The sequence below is a fragment of the Calidris pugnax genome, unplaced genomic scaffold (genome assembly GCF_001431845.1).
Source record: "Calidris pugnax isolate Ruff unplaced genomic scaffold, ASM143184v1 scaffold74, whole genome shotgun sequence".
NCBI classification, from domain to species: domain Eukaryota; kingdom Metazoa; phylum Chordata; class Aves; order Charadriiformes; family Scolopacidae; genus Calidris; species Calidris pugnax.
In genome coordinates this window covers 1,058,927-1,074,149 of record NW_015090790.1, presented here as the reverse complement: position 1 = coordinate 1,074,149, position 15,223 = coordinate 1,058,927, and the positions used below count along the sequence as shown (strand labels likewise).

General features: G+C 48.4%; 1 protein-coding gene across 1 annotated transcript in view; it reads right to left on the bottom strand.

The window, feature by feature from the left end:
* Positions 1 to 6,479: 6,479 nt before the first annotated feature.
* Positions 6,480 to 15,223, bottom strand: part of PRKCH (protein kinase C, eta) — a 134,485-nt gene continuing 125,741 nt past the window's right edge. Inside the window, exons 13-14 of the mRNA XM_014966572.1 lie at positions 8,898 to 9,041; positions 6,480 to 7,478 (exon numbers count right to left, since the gene is read on the bottom strand). Coding sequence (XP_014822058.1) covers positions 7,332 to 7,478; positions 8,898 to 9,041 — 291 coding nt within the window. The 3' untranslated portion in view covers positions 6,480 to 7,331. The remainder of the gene's footprint in view (positions 7,479 to 8,897; positions 9,042 to 15,223) is intronic.

The window sequence follows — 15,223 nt, the reverse complement described above, 5'->3', positions numbered from 1 at the left end:
TCTCTCACCTCCACTTTTATAAGACCTGCTGTCAACAACAGCCGTGGGAGCTCAGAGCCGGAGCAGGAGAGCTGACACCACAGGCAAGTTAAAACTGTTCCAGGGCTAAAACCTGAAGGTGCTGACATGTTACCTGCAGGAGCCCACGCAACGAAGCCTCCATCTCTCTCTGACCCAAGCTCATTTCAAGCTTCCTTCTTGGGATTAAAGATGGGGACTGGAGATGTTCCTCAGCAATTCTGCCCAGCAGCCTGTTACCATGACAGCTTCAAACTCCCACTGTCCCTAAGCCCCGTGGTCCCCAAGCCTCCTCGATCAAACCGCTCCCATCGAGGCAATGGCATCTGCCTTCCCCAGTGTGGATGGAGACAGTCATGAAAGGGCTCGCAAGTCTTCACTAGTTGCCTACAAGTGTCCTACAAATATACTCCACCCTCTTGGTCACAGTCTAGAGTTGTGACCCCATTTCTTAGAGGACACCCTTCTGTCCCTTCTCTTTTCCAGCTTCTATTACAAGATGTGAGAGGGGAGACAGTCTGACCTTCTCCCACAGTCATATATGGACATCGCTGGGACACTGGGTTCCCACCACCTCATTCAGGACCAGAGGACGCCCAGGTAGCCAACCACCGACACAACGTATGGTTCCTTCATGCTTTTTGACCTCCTGTTCTTCTGACAGGCTTGGCTCCACCAGGAGGACACCTCCAGTTGACAATGGCCCTAGGGGTGATGCTGGGGGCAGCAGGGCAGGTAGGGAGCAGCAGCAGGGGCCACAGAAGGTGACAGGCTTGTGCAAGGACCGATGTGCAAGTTGAGAAATGCTGCCAAACGAGCCCTAGATACAGCCACCACACAGCATGTGGATGCCTTCCCCTTCTCTTTCTTCACTCCTGTGCCTCCTGTACGCCGCATGCCCTGGTGCGTGGGTGTTGGGACAGAGAGGCAAGGGACCGTGCTGCGGTGACTACACATAAAGAAAAGGAAGAGATGGAAAAATACATTAAACCGATGCCCTCTGTTTTTCCAGTTTTATCACCTGTCTCTCAGTGCTTGGCATTTTCCTCCAGGCCCCAATGGCCTGGCTTCACATCAACTCATGGACCCCGGCTTTCATTTATAAGAAAATTATAATTACATGACATTTCAGCTACTATTGACGTGGAGAAGAATTGCAAGCCAGAATCTGAAATATTTATACTTCAGATGTTAAAAAACCCAAACAAAAAAAAAAAGGGAAGAAAAAGACTTTGACATTTATTATGTTGGAAAGCTCCTCATTTCTGAGTGAGTCATGATTTTCAGACATTCTGACTCATCATTTCTGAATGCTTCGGTTTGGCAGCCCTCTATACGTTTAGCAATACAAACCCTGACTTGCAGCTTCCAATGAGAAGCCTAATGGCACGATAAGGCAGATTTTCATCTCATTCACGTAATTTCCAAGTACCAGGAAATTTACTGAACAGCCAGAGCCGTAAATGCTGTGAAATGATCTCCCCCGGGGAGGAGCAGAAACCTCCTGACTACATACCCGAGCAGCTGAGCAAACCAAGGGAGAGCAGGCGGCAGCAAACGGCTCTTTGCTTTCTGGCCGAGGGACAGAGCAGACGATCCCAGACACGTTTCCCTCATTTCCCCTGGCTCTGGGAACGGCTCAGCGAGCCCTCATGCCGCAGCCACCGGAGCCTCGCTCATGCTCAACTGGAGAAACCAGCAACTTCTGCAGGAGGAGCGTGCAGCTTTGAGGGAAAATGCTGCTGCAAAGCATTTAGCACTTCACAGGGGAAGAAGGAACCCATGCCAGTCTCTGCGAATGCGTTCAAAGCATCTTCATCCAGCAGTTAAGAGTCGCATTTTTTACATTAAAACCCCCTTAGGCGCTTGGAGTCTGTGAGATTTTTTTTTTTTTCCACTGCCTATCAAACAGTGGTATTAAAAATTACGTCTTTGGCAGCACAGCCAGCCCGAGTAGATGCGAGACGATTTTCATCTATTCATTCTAGACCATCTGCTGCTTACCCTCGGCTTTCAAAGGCCTTGAATGAGACGCAGGCCACCGAATTTTATAGCTAAATTTCATGAACCTCTTTGAAAATGAAAGGATTGCACGGAACACAAATTTGGAGACATCAAAGGAGCCTTCCCTTTTCATGCAAGCACTAAAAGCAGTGCAAAGGGAACTAATTACAGTTTGCTCTGTTGCCAGTTTTCACACTGGAGCAAACACAAGCATCATATGCATTAAACCTTACAACCCCGTGGCTGCAGCTTAATATAGTCCTAAAGCCAGGGCCAAATTAATAGACTAAAACCATCTTGCATCCACTCAGGCAAGCAATGAAGCCAAAGGAGCTGGCAGGCTAGCTCACAGAAAGACTCTTTTTTTTTTTTTGTAACCCTGTTTTGGTTTTGTGTTTGGGGTTGTTTTTTTTCCAAATCAATATTTCTCTATACATTCAATTGCAGCGTAAACACTGATACAGCTTTTTCAAAAGCGAAGACATAGCACAGATACTTTTTAACGAGCTGATCTTCATCCACGCTGCAGACAGAGGCTGGAGGTAACAGGAGCGAAACGGCAGCGCCTCCTAAAAAGTATGGTAGAGTTCAGGGATCTTGGGCAAACGTGGCTGACTCAGGATCTGCTGACTCCAGGGGCTGAAATCATTGCGTAGACATGTGTGTTCCAGGCAGGCAACGGATGGGAAGAACTGCCCTGAACTATGAAACAAGATCCAGGTGAAATTGTGAAAATCAAGGAAATTATAGCAGAAAGTTAGGTTTCTAGTCCCAACACGGGTCTCCGAGCGTGCTTTCCAGCAAGGGCGGTAGATGTAGATGGTGATGGTAGAGTGGAGTGACCCTGATGCCACTGGAAACCAATGAGAAGTGAAGCTGAGGCAGAACCTCCCTTTGCTGTTTGACAAGCCTCATCACCTTCGGTGACAAAATGACCTGCTTGGTTGACGAGGGGCAAGCGGTGGATGATGTCTACCTGGATTTCTCCAAGGCTTTTGATACGGTTTCCCACAGCCTCCTCCAAGATAAACTGATGCACCCAGACAAGTGGTCTCAGAGGGGGGTGGGATAAATCACCCAGAGGGTGATGGTAAATACCTCCTTTTCAAACGAGGGTGGTCCCCCAGGGATCAATATTGGGTCCAACGCTGTTTAGTATCTTCCTAAGTGATCTGGATGATGGGATTGAGGGCACCCTGATGAAATTTGCTGATGACACCAAACTGAGCGGGGAAGTAGACACTTCGGAAGGGAGATACACCCTGCAGGAAGACCTGGATAGGCTGGAAGAGTGGGCTAAGGAGAACCTTATGAAGTTCAACAAGGACAAGTGTAAGGTCTTGCACCTGGGAAAACATAATCCAGGAGTGCAGCGCAGCCTGGGATCTACCCATCTGGGGAGCAGCTCTGTGAGAAGCAATCCGGGGTCCTGGTGGACAAGCAGCTCATTTTGAGCGAGCAGTGTCCTGCTGCAGCAACGAAAGCCAACAGGATGCTGGGTTGCATCAACAAAGGCTACACCAGCAGAAATAGAGAAGTCTTTGTTCCACTCTACTCAGGCCACACCCGGAATACTGTGTTCAGTTTTGGTCCCCGCTATGCAAACAAGATGTGGACAGGCTGGAGAAGGTCCAGAGAAGGCCCACAAAGATGACCAAAGCACTGGGAAGCCTGCCATATGAGGAAAGGCTGAGAGAATTGGGTTTGTTCAGCCTGGAGAAAAGAAGGCTTAGGGGAGACCTCATCCCCATGATCCAGTATTTAAAGGGTGGCTACAGAGATGGAGAGTCCCTTTTTACAAGGAGTCACATGGAAAAGAGAAAGGGTAATGGGTGCAAGTTACTCCTGGGGAGATTCCAATTGGACAACAAGAGGACAATTTTCCACAATGAGAACCACTCAGCCATTGGAATCATCTCACCAAGGAAATAGTGGATTCCCCAACATTGGACACTTTTAAGACTCAGCTGGACAGGGTGCTGGGCCTTCGTGTCTAGACTGTGCTTTTGCCAAGGAAGAAAGGCTGGACTAGATGATCCTTGAGGTGCCTTCCAATCTGGTATTCTATGATTTGATTCTTGCTCCATCAAGCCAACAGGCCCTGGGCCAAAGCAGGTACAGGCTGGCCAGGACAGAAGCTTTTCCAGCTCCCCAGGGTGGCTGTAGACACCATTTCATATTTTCCAGTGATCTACAAGCTTTCTGATTTACAGTTCATGAAAATCCTAACAAAGCACCTACAAAGGTGTCTTAGTTTCCATTCCCTAAGCTTTCAGGACACAGATTGGCAGGTATCATTACACCAATAAAAGTCTCCTAAAGTGACTATTGCACATTCTTCATATCATCAGTGGTGTAAGCAAAACTGCTCAGATCCTGGAGCCATGGAGATGAGGTCACATTTTGGTGCTGAATGCAATACTACAGCACTAGCTTCTCCACCAGGAATCAGTCCAGAATGTCTCCAGGGCCCAAGGAATAACACAACCAACGAAACCCTGTGATGATACCATATTAACAACTAGCAAAAAAGCGTATCACTTGCTGTTCTCCCGCACTGATCTCCAGGAAAGGAGAGGTTGTTCATAATTCTCAATAGTGGGAGAGTCAAAAAGCTGTCAACACAAAATTCACACAAAGTTTCGGCGCTCTCGGTGGCCAGCTTAGCTGCACTTCCCTTTTGCCAAGTAAGCCCTGCTACTGTCACAATGCTGGGAAACCGAGTGGAGTTGCCCAGGGTCATGTCTGCACCAGATGGGTGAACACTACACTTAATTCACACATGAATAAAATGCCAGAGTGGCCCCCTCATGCAAATGCAATCATCCCTGTCCCATTTCTTCCTATACGGGAAAGCAATACAAGCTAGCCTGCATGACCGGCTCTTGGATCACTGTTCTGTACATCTCCTCTTCCTTCTCCCACTTACACCATACAACCTGTCTTCCCTCCACTCTTAGAATCACAGAATGGTTAGAGTTGGAAGGGACCTTAAAGATCATCCAGTTCCAACCCCCTGCCCTGGGCAGGGACACCTCCCACCAGACCAGGTTGCTCCAAGCCCCATCCAGTCTGGCCTTGAACCCCTCCAGGGATGGGGCAGCCACAGCTTCTCTGGGCAATCTGTTCCAGGGTCTCACCACCCTCACAGCAAAGAATTTCTTCCTGGTATCTCATCTAAATCTCCCCTCTTCCAATCTAAAACCGTTACCCCTTGTCCTGTCACTGCACTCCCTGACTCCCCAGCTCTCCTGTAGGCTCCCTTCAGATACTGGAAGGCTGCTCTAAGGTCTCCCCGGAGCCTCCTCTTCTCCAGGCTGAACAACCCCAGCTCTCTCAGCCTGTCCTCACAGCAGAGGTGCTCCAGCCCTCTGAGCATCTTCATGGTCCTCCGCTGGACCGTTCCAACAGGTCCATGTCCTTCCTGTGCTGAGGACTCCAGAGTTGGACACAGAGCTCCAGGTGGGGTCTCACCAGTGCAGAGCAGAGGGGTAGATTGCCCCACTTGGAAGGAGCTGGGTATCTTATAGAACAGGAAAGACATGAGAGTCTGGCTGACTGCGATGTGGCCAAAAGATGCCAATAGAAGGAAGGGAGGGGAGACCAGAGGATGACGCTGTGCTTTCCTGGAAGAGGAGATGCAGAAAAGAAAGAGGGAGAACTGGTGTGACACACAAGTACAAAGGCAAGAGGGGTCCAAGGGTAACTGAACCTGATCCCCACCTGTCAAACAGCTCAGCGAGATGGTTTAGGGGTAGAAGTAAAAGGGACTCAGTCATGTAGAGAGGGCTTGGGTGGGAAGAGGTATCGCTCATATGCAGCTTTGATTTCTTATTTCTAACTTGGTCTCACCGCAGGGTCTGTGCTGGAACAGGGGTTGCACCTGTGTAATTTACTTGACAAAGGCTTATGATCTTCTATGTCACCTCCATAGTTGCAGTTGGGCAAAGTCTGTGCAGAAGTGTCCGTCTCTGCTGCACCTCACCCTTCTCTCAAGTTAAAGCACATGACTAGCACTACACAAACACCATCCGTCTTCCAAATGGTTAGAAATCCTTCTTCTCCAGTAATTCACAGCTGCTCAAGGAAGAGGCTATAATCCTGACATACGGTTTCAAGCTGAGCAAGGTGTTCCATGGAGCGACAGAAAAATCATCCAACTTCTAGAAGGACAGAACCATCTCCTCGAGCATCTGGTTTCTACCAACTGCAATGAAAACTTGTCTTGGTCTGCCCGTGGCAGAGGCTTGAGGCTGCAACTGATAAGAAGTGCCCTGTGAATAGTAACAGACCTTACATCTAAACCAAACCAAGTCACCCTGTTTCTTAGATAAGCTTTATCACTCTCATGGGAGCAAGTCGACTCCTTTGTGTTACCTGTTGGTCGACAACCCTGCCGTGTGCCAGCGCCGTGGCTCCCGCCGCAATAATGCCACAAATAACTTAAGCGCTACCGCTTTGGATCAAAATTTTAATGAGGCACTAAACCCACAAAAGGGGCTCTGTATAGCGTAATTAAATAGAATGGACCTAAATAAACAGTAAGGTTTTACAAGTTACATTATAGTTGCAAACAGCTGGGAGGCAAAGAAAGGAGCATTGAAGCTGCGCGGTGTAAAAAGGCATTTCACTGAATGCAAACACTAAAATTTTTCATATCGCACAAACAGTAAAACACTACAAGCACATTACTTCCCTTTGATTTGGAAGAATATGAGTGGGGCACAGGGCATTTGTTTTTTTTTCCTTCTGCTAGTCAGCACAATGAAATATTTCACATGGAAACCCAAACGGTGGCAAAGAGAGCCATTTGTCCTTCGGAAAGAAATAAATACTGCAGAAACAGGTAAGGTCAGAAGGAACATCTGGTTCAGTCAGGCCACGGGATGATGGATCACAGCTCCAAAACGTTGGACAGTGCTGGGACTTCTCAAAATAGTCTTGCAAACAATCAGAACTGTAACACGTCTGTTTGGCTCAGAGCTGCAAGACGCTTGTTTCACGCTCACGCCGACTCCTTAAATCCACTGCAAGCGGTGACATTCAGACTGAGCCAATGAGCTCAGCATCCAATTCTCTGTCTGCAACAGATATTTACAATATCAGGTTTGTTCCACCCCTGTCAATATTTGATCCAAGAGCTGCACAAATCCTACAAACACAGGAAGGTTTCAATTTCACATTAACGAAACGTTGACAGTGGTGCTGCTGTATCGTGTAAAGTCAGTGCATCGTTACTCCTTGAGAATTATTAGTTTTCATTTCATTTCCCCCCCGTCCTCTCGGAAGCCCTTCCCCAGAGCCGTAAACTATTGCTGCAGTTCTGGGCTTGTGAATGAAAAGTTTCTAAATTCATCTTGGTTTATCATCGGAAGAATTCCTTCTTCAATGGGAGTCAGAATGGGCTCCTCTTTTATGAAATCCGGGTCAAAGTTGCTCACATCATCTTTGGATTTCTGTCAAACAGAAAAGGCAAAGGAAAGAGATGTCAAAAGTACATATCACCTGCTGATACTCACTCCACAGCTTCAGTCTGGTCTTGAATACAATGAACTATCACCTCCAAAGCCCAGGCTGAGCTTACTGAAAGCTTTTTCTGGGGGTGGACTGGAAGCAGTTGAGTACCCCCACGGACCCTCTTACACCGTAAACTCTTTCAGAGCCTCTGCAGGGCTCTGGCAGGCAAACCCCCTCTCTGATTTAACTGACACCCGCTCGGAGGGGTTGCCTGCCTGGACACAGCAGGGCAGGACACGAAAATCAGCTCCTTTCCTCAAGTGTCAGCACAGACCCAGCCATTCGAAGCAGTTCTCCCCGGTGTGTCCCATTAGCTGACTCCACACAGTCCCCTCCTTATCTGCAAGGTGTCTCAGCTGGGATTTTGGCGGGATAGATATGCTGCTCTATGTGTGAGCCATTAAACTTGCACAATCACGAATTCCTGGGCCATGGGAAGACAACTGGCTTGCCTCGGGGTGCTGGATTCCTTGCTGCGCGCCCCGAAGTGGGACTCTTTACAATGCACACAAATGGGGTTTGGGGCACATTTTGACAAGGTGTTTTTCCTACATTCAGACCATGATTTTTTTATCGACATTGAAGTTTCCAGGTCCACGGCAGACGGAGGATGCCCCCCACTTAGCCTTTGATTCAGGTCAAGAAACAACTCAAGAGCTTGATCTTGAGCTGCTACAGCTTCTCCGAGTGCCTGGCCCTGCACCCAGTGAGCTTCGTGGAGCAGGACTGGGTTGACCACTACCACTGTGAGCTTGCAGAGTGACCACACCAGACAAAGCCACTCCAAGTGACAGTTTCGAAGGGAGGGAAGCTGTAGGGACAACCTTGGAAAGGCTCCCCACAGAGAGCATCACTGTGAAGCACCACTGTGAAGCACTGTGTCCTCTGCAGCCTATTTGCCATTTGAAGGACTCGGATGACAGTGCTCTGAGCGGGGGACACTGTGCTCTGGGTGCTCTTAACACAGAAACAAAAGAGACAGCCCAGTTGTGCAGAGGTAGGCGGCGTGGTCAGAATGAAGATTACTTACCTTGTTTTATATTTGGGGCGAGGCAAAGGGTAGTTAGGTGACTCACCTGCTGCACTGGCTTTTACAAGCCTGCACCTTTTGGCTGAGCTGCCTTTGAAAATCCACCAGGGAGGGGAAAAGCAACCTGTACAACATCAGGTGGCCAACCACCAGCCCAACCAAGACCAGCGACCTCACCTCCTGACTCTCGGGCCATGACTTTCACGTCAAGATTGCCCTTCCTCCAACCTCCTTTCCTGTCTCACAGGAATAAACCTGCTTATAGAGCCCAGAAGATAAAAAAAAAACCAAATGTGATCCCTTTCCCCCACCCCTCCTTCTCACGTACGATTCGGGGCCTGAATGGTGGCTCCATCTGACGCTGGTTCAGCAGGTCCCAGTCCAGATCTTTGAAGTAGGGGTGCCGCAGAATCGCGCTCTCGCCGCCCAGCCCAGGGCTGCCCAGCCGCATATTGGGGTTCTTTGTCATGAACTGCAAAAGAAAAAGGGCTGTTTGTATCCTCCTGCCTGGCAGGGCCACAGGGGAGGGACCTATTAGCAGTCGCACAAAGCTTGTCCTCAGCTTTCCTGTTGAACCCAGTTGCTGGCCAGACTTCTCAATTTCACTGGAACTGCATGCAAGGAACTTGACTCATTCTATAGATGAAGAAGTCAGGTTGTATTTCTCCTTGGTCCCTTTTATGGTCAAATCAGGAAGAAAAGAAAGTTGAATTGCATAGTTTGCAACATTACAAAAGTTGCCAGGTGGCTTTGGCGGTTATTTATTTCTGTATTAATTTCTCAGGAGCACAAGCTCACTCTCAAATGCTGCTCACCAGCCAGCCAGGCTTTGGACTGGAGTCAGTCCCGAGCTGTGTCTTTTTCCTAAACCTCAGCCTGCTGAAGTGCAGCCAGGAGCCTACGCTTTCCTTCCTGTCATCTCAGGAAAGAGAGGAAAACGAGCAAGGCACCAGCTTTTAGAACCTCCCAAGCCCCGAGCAGACGAAAGCAGACAGGTGACCACCTCCTCTCCTGATGGTGAAACGCTAAAAGAGGATTTCTTTTTCTAACACTTTTTAATCTGCTACCAGTGAGATCTCAAAGATCAAAGTGCCCTGATTTGCCAGGGAGCAATGAGAAAAGCCGTACATCGTGCACGTGGTGCGAGAGGACCCTGGTGGGTGTCCTTCAGGTCCCAACAAGAACAATGAAGTGTGAGCACTGAGGATATTTCTCATGGAGAAGGGAAATACTGGGGGAGGAGGGCAATCCTTCTCCTAGGCAGGAAAAGAGCTAGGTGGCTTGTTAAATCAGGATTGTAGTTCTTGAAAATTCAGTAAAAACCAATCTTTCCCCTCCCCTCAAGTATTTCTAATTCATTAGAGAAATCAGGTTATGTTTAAACTGGGAAAAAAAGCAGCTTTTATTTGCCTATTGAAACAGCAGCATAAAGCAAGCTCCACTCTGGTGGAGGTGGTGTCCAGACAACTTCCTCAAAGATGAAAGAGCATTATGTTTAGCAAATAGCTGAACCAGCCAAACCAGACAATCGGTCACTGTTTTGGGAATGACCAAGTCTGCTGCATCGTGGCAATGGGGAAATGAAAAGAAGGGGAGGTGCAGCAAGAGACCAACTTCATTCTGACTGGAGGAACTTTTCAGAAAGTACAAATTTTCCTAAGACGAGCCGAGAAAAGGTCTAGTCATTCCCCACCTAGAGAGACGATGGGGAGAAGAAAGATGACTGCCAGATTTATTTTAGAAGTCTCTCCAATACCCCGTGCTAAGGGGGCTTCAGAGCCGAAGTAGATGTGGTATCTGCAGCTGAGAGACCTTGCAGGACCCCAGACACTGCTGACATTGGCACAAAACCCCCAGCTCCAGCCTGACCTCCTGAGCCCCTTGAGGACCTGTGCTGCTACAGGATTTCCTATGGCATTCCACCCCTAAACATCAGTAGAAAGAGCTGCTGAGTGCACCCAGATTTTTAAGAGCAGTCACCAGGACCGGAGAAAAACCACCACCATTTCCTGAAGCTAGGGTCATCCCATGCTTCTCTGGACTCTTTCCCTCTCAGTTATGCAGCATTTCCAGGCTCAGGCCCAAGGACAAGCATGACTTCTGTCTCCCCAACCCTTTCAAGCTGTTTTTCTCCCTTTCTACCAGCAGAACCCAAACACAATTTGCTTCCCAAGAGACTGCCCCAAAGTTTCTGTGGGATACTGATCCCCAGACAACAGCATGGCTTCCAAACCAGAAATGGGTCAAGCCAAAAGCTCCCAGAGACCTGGTTCAGACAAGCCTTTGCAAGTCTTTAACTAAACTTCTTTGGTTTGCAAAACAGGCCAGAAATCTCCTGGCAACCCCATCTTTCTCTAATAATTCCCTGCCCAGCTTCTTTGTCCCCACAGATGGATATCTGCACCTCACCAGCCCTTACTTGCATTGCTGGAACTCCTAGAAAGCTCAAGAAAGATCAGAGCTGACTGGTGCTGGGAGCAGTATAGACCAAAACAGTCCAAAAAGACAAGGCAAAGAGGAGAGAAGGAGAGCTGGGAATAAGTCCATGTCTCCTGGCTCCTGACCTACCAGCAGGAAGCTTCTGCTAAATGTGGAGAGGAAAAAAGACATCATGCAAGCAAATAATCTCTGAAAAGGGCTGGTAACATGCTTTGCTTGGGTTCCCATTCATGCTCAACCATATAAGACCAAAACCTAAACTGGACTGCCTGTTCCCAGACCAGTTCAGAGCCCTGGGTTATAAAAGTGTGTTTACATTCCTATTTGCTTGTTTTATTCCACATGATGCCAAAATTGCACCAAGCAAAGGCATCTGATGCAAGAAGCTGAAAGCCAATGTAAATGCATTCCTGGCAACTTAAACCACCCGTTTTGTTAGGACAATGAGGATTAGCCAAGGGCCAACCCTTGAGGTGGGCTGTTTTGAGCTCTGAAAAAGCAAAACATAACATTCAAAACAAAATGACTGTTCAGATTCGACCAGCTAGGTCCTATTTGTGCAAGTTTTACTTCGTGTTGTCCCGTATGTCAGGAAAAAACAAAAGACTATAATGACCTCTCTCCTGGTTTGAGCCCCAAAAGCCCATGAATCCTTCTCTTTCTCTCCCTGCCTCAGGCAATACTGATATTTCTCTGCTGATGGCCCCTCTCATGTCACCTCTGCAATCCGATGGCAATTCTAAAAAGCAAAGAAAGAATTGGGGATTTCTGAGGAACTTAATTACAAGCTCAGCCTTCCTCTCTGAAATGAGTAGCTGGAGCCCATAACCATGTCTCTGACCATAGAAGAGGCCCTTCTGCAGCAGGAGGTGCAGAGCTGAGTGCCCAGGGCACACATGCAGGCTGCAAGGTGGAAAGCTTTCCAGAGGTTCAGGTCATCTTTTCACCTGATCCCTTCGGCTGCATTCAGAAACAACTGGAAAGTGAATTATAGTGCTGGCTGTTCCTGGCAACCACAGCAAGGCCAGAGTGGGACTCTTGCTTCACAGGCTGGATAGCCCTAAACGTCCTTCCAAATAAAACCCTCCAATGTTTTTGCAGGTGATGAGAGAAGATCTTCAGCAGAAAGTTTTCATGGCAGAATGTCATCTCCCAATGTTTATCGAGCATCTTGGATTTTGCATGAGAACAGAATCCATCATGAATCTGAACCTCTGGCACGCCGAGCAAAAGAGAGAAAAAAATTCAACTAACAACAACAAGGCAAACCAGAGATGTTCCTGAGCAAAAACGAGTATGTCATCACCCTAATCTAAGGTGCCTCCCAGCAAAACCAATAGCAAGACTACTAGTCTTAGAATGGTTCAGGTTGGAAGGGACCTTAAAGATCATCGAGTTCCAACCCCCCTGCCCTGGGCAGGGACACCTCCCACCAGACCAGGTTGCTCCAAGCCCCCTCCAGCCTGGCCTTGAACCCCTCCAGGGATCGGGCAGCCACAGCTTCTCTGGGCAACCTCTTCCAGTGTCTCACCACAAAGAATTTGTCTCACAGCAAAGAATTTCTTCCTAACATCTAATCTCAATCTCGCCTCTTCCAATTTAAAACCGTTACCCCTTGTCCTGCCCCTGCACTCCCTGACAGAGTCCCTCCCCAGCTCTCCTGGAGCTCCCTGCAGATATTGAACCAAACCATCGAGCCATTGCTACATGATCACATCCAACCATGGGGAATTATCCCACTCCCGGTGTACGGAGCCACTTGGGAGCATCTGCAGACTGGGTCTCTTTGGGTTACACCAGTTTGCTGGGCAACAAACTCCAGTGAGGCTCTCACTGGCCTCAGCTAACCCTCTCTGCAGCACCACAGCCAAAACCAGCAGCTGGCATGAGCCAAAAAACCATGACTTCATGAAATCATTTGAAAACATTTACTGAAAGAAAACGCAGCAAGCCATGACAAGAAATGAAGAGCTGAAGATTAGTCCACGGAGGGCCTGTGAAGTTACAAGGAAAAAATGCAGACCTAGCAGTGCCAACCACCGGGAAAAATCTGCGTCAGCCCTGGGAGCTCGGCCCACAAGCAGGTGAAGGAGTGCTGGGGACCCACGCTGGTCCTCTCCTTGACCTGCTACGTGGCTTAGACCATGCTGAGAGGGGGTCCAGGTCTCCCAGTCTGCTGGGCATGGCTGTACTGGGCTTCTCTGGTGCTACTCACGTGCAGTGTTGCAACTTCTGTCTCAAGAAGCTGAGTTTGCAAATGGGTCTAGTGGCCTGGAAGTCAGTGAAGAAATGTTTGCACAAAACAGATGTTTCCAAGCCTTAATTTCCTTGAATATACAATTTCCTGGAATCTCTGATAGGCTTTTACATAACTCATGTATGTGTTATTGCATCAGGATAATTACTTTCATGAGCAATATCACAGTGACTAGATGATGTAAAATTGCATCACGTTCTAGGGAAACGTTAACAAGCCCAGACCCTTTCACGGAAGCTTCAGGAAGAGGAATACAACTTTCTGCTCAGCCACTCCCTTCACATTGTCAGCCATCTGGAAGAGGAAGCAATCATCATTTCTTGTATTTAAGAAGGTCTTAGATGGGCCAGCTCCCACCAGGACTCTGTTGCCCTGGGCAGGGCACGTTTACCTTGCAAGAGAAAGCCCATGCCCCTGAGAAGCTCATCTTTCAAATGCAAGTGCATGGCAGAGACGGAGGCTCTCCCCCATTTTACAGGGGGGGGAAGAGAAGCCCAGAGAAATTAATCACTTAATTTTCCCCGGGAGTTCAAGGGCAGCCCATCGCAGAGACAATGACAGACCCTCAGTCCCACCTCCTCTCCACCACAGCTTCCCCATGCCTCAACAAGCCCTTATTCAGGATTGTGCCAATGCAAGAGTCAACCCCAAACCATTAACAGAAAAGAAAGACTTCCCTGTTCCTGATATTCACATTTCCTGCCTGTCGGTGTTTTTCCCATGTTGCTACCAACGTGAAAAGCAGCAGCACAGGAGATTGATGCCCCAGAGTCTCCCCACTAGTAATGAGGGAGAGCGGGGAGATGGGGAGATACCCGACATGCTTGTCTTCATTAAGATTCATGAGCTAAACTAACAGGGCAGAAATTAACTCGAAAGGAAATAAGATTTCTCAAAGATCTATTTGATCTCAGACAAAAGGGAATCATTATATAAATAGAGCAATTACTCTAATTAAGGCTTCCCTCCATGAATCTCTGGACTGAATGCTGCAGTTGCCGAAAACAGTTTGGCTGCCTATTATGTAAGGCAAACAAACCTGCAGTCTGGGGTTCCATTAGCCTTCATCCACCCCTAAACAAAAAAGAAAGGTGGCTCTATGGCTCCATCTGTTACTGTCTGTATCATTTTTAATGATTGGAAGCCAGGAGGCATTAGCATAGCAGGGACACCACATTATTTTTTAACTCTCTTTTAAAAAAAAAAAAAAATATATATATATATATAAAAAAGCTGTTCTTTTGAGCCAGTGCTGTCTTTTGCTAGTTTTGGGCAAGGCTCCCATCACAGTCTGGCTGGAGGTATGCTCACAAGTGTGCCTCGCTGCCCCATAGAAGAGGAATCCAGGGCTCAGACACAGAAGTGTGTTACAGAGACTGAGGGAGCCTGATTTCAGCTGAAGCTGCCTGGCCCTGGGAGCAGCACAGTCACACAGTTCTGCCGTGAAAGCCTTTATCCTTACAGCAGCTCAGGGGGTGCCTGGTACCCTAACCTGCAGCGATTCGGCTGTGGGTGTGAGCCAGGCACTTGGGAGTCTGAGCCCTGCTGACCTCCAGTGAGGATTGTGCTGCTGAGAATAGGACTTGGAGTCACCATGGCCCTCTCAAATGCTACCTCTGTCTTTCACTGGGGATTTGCTGTGACTGCAGCCATTAGGGGCCATGTGGCAATTTGGCTTTCTGCCCTACACACAGCAGGGTGGACTGCTAAAAGCCCCAGTTCCCACCTGGACCTCTTGGAATGGGTCCAGCGGAGGGCCATGAAGATACTCGGAGGGCTGGAGCACCTCTGCTGTGAGGACAGGCCAAGAGAGCTGGGGTTGTTCAGCCTGGAGAAGAGAAGGCTCCGGGGAGACCTTAGAGCAGCCTTCCAATATCTGAAGGGAGCTCCAGGAGAGCTGGGGAGGGACTCTTTGTCAGGGAGTGCAGTGACAGGACAAGGGGTAACAGTTTTAAATT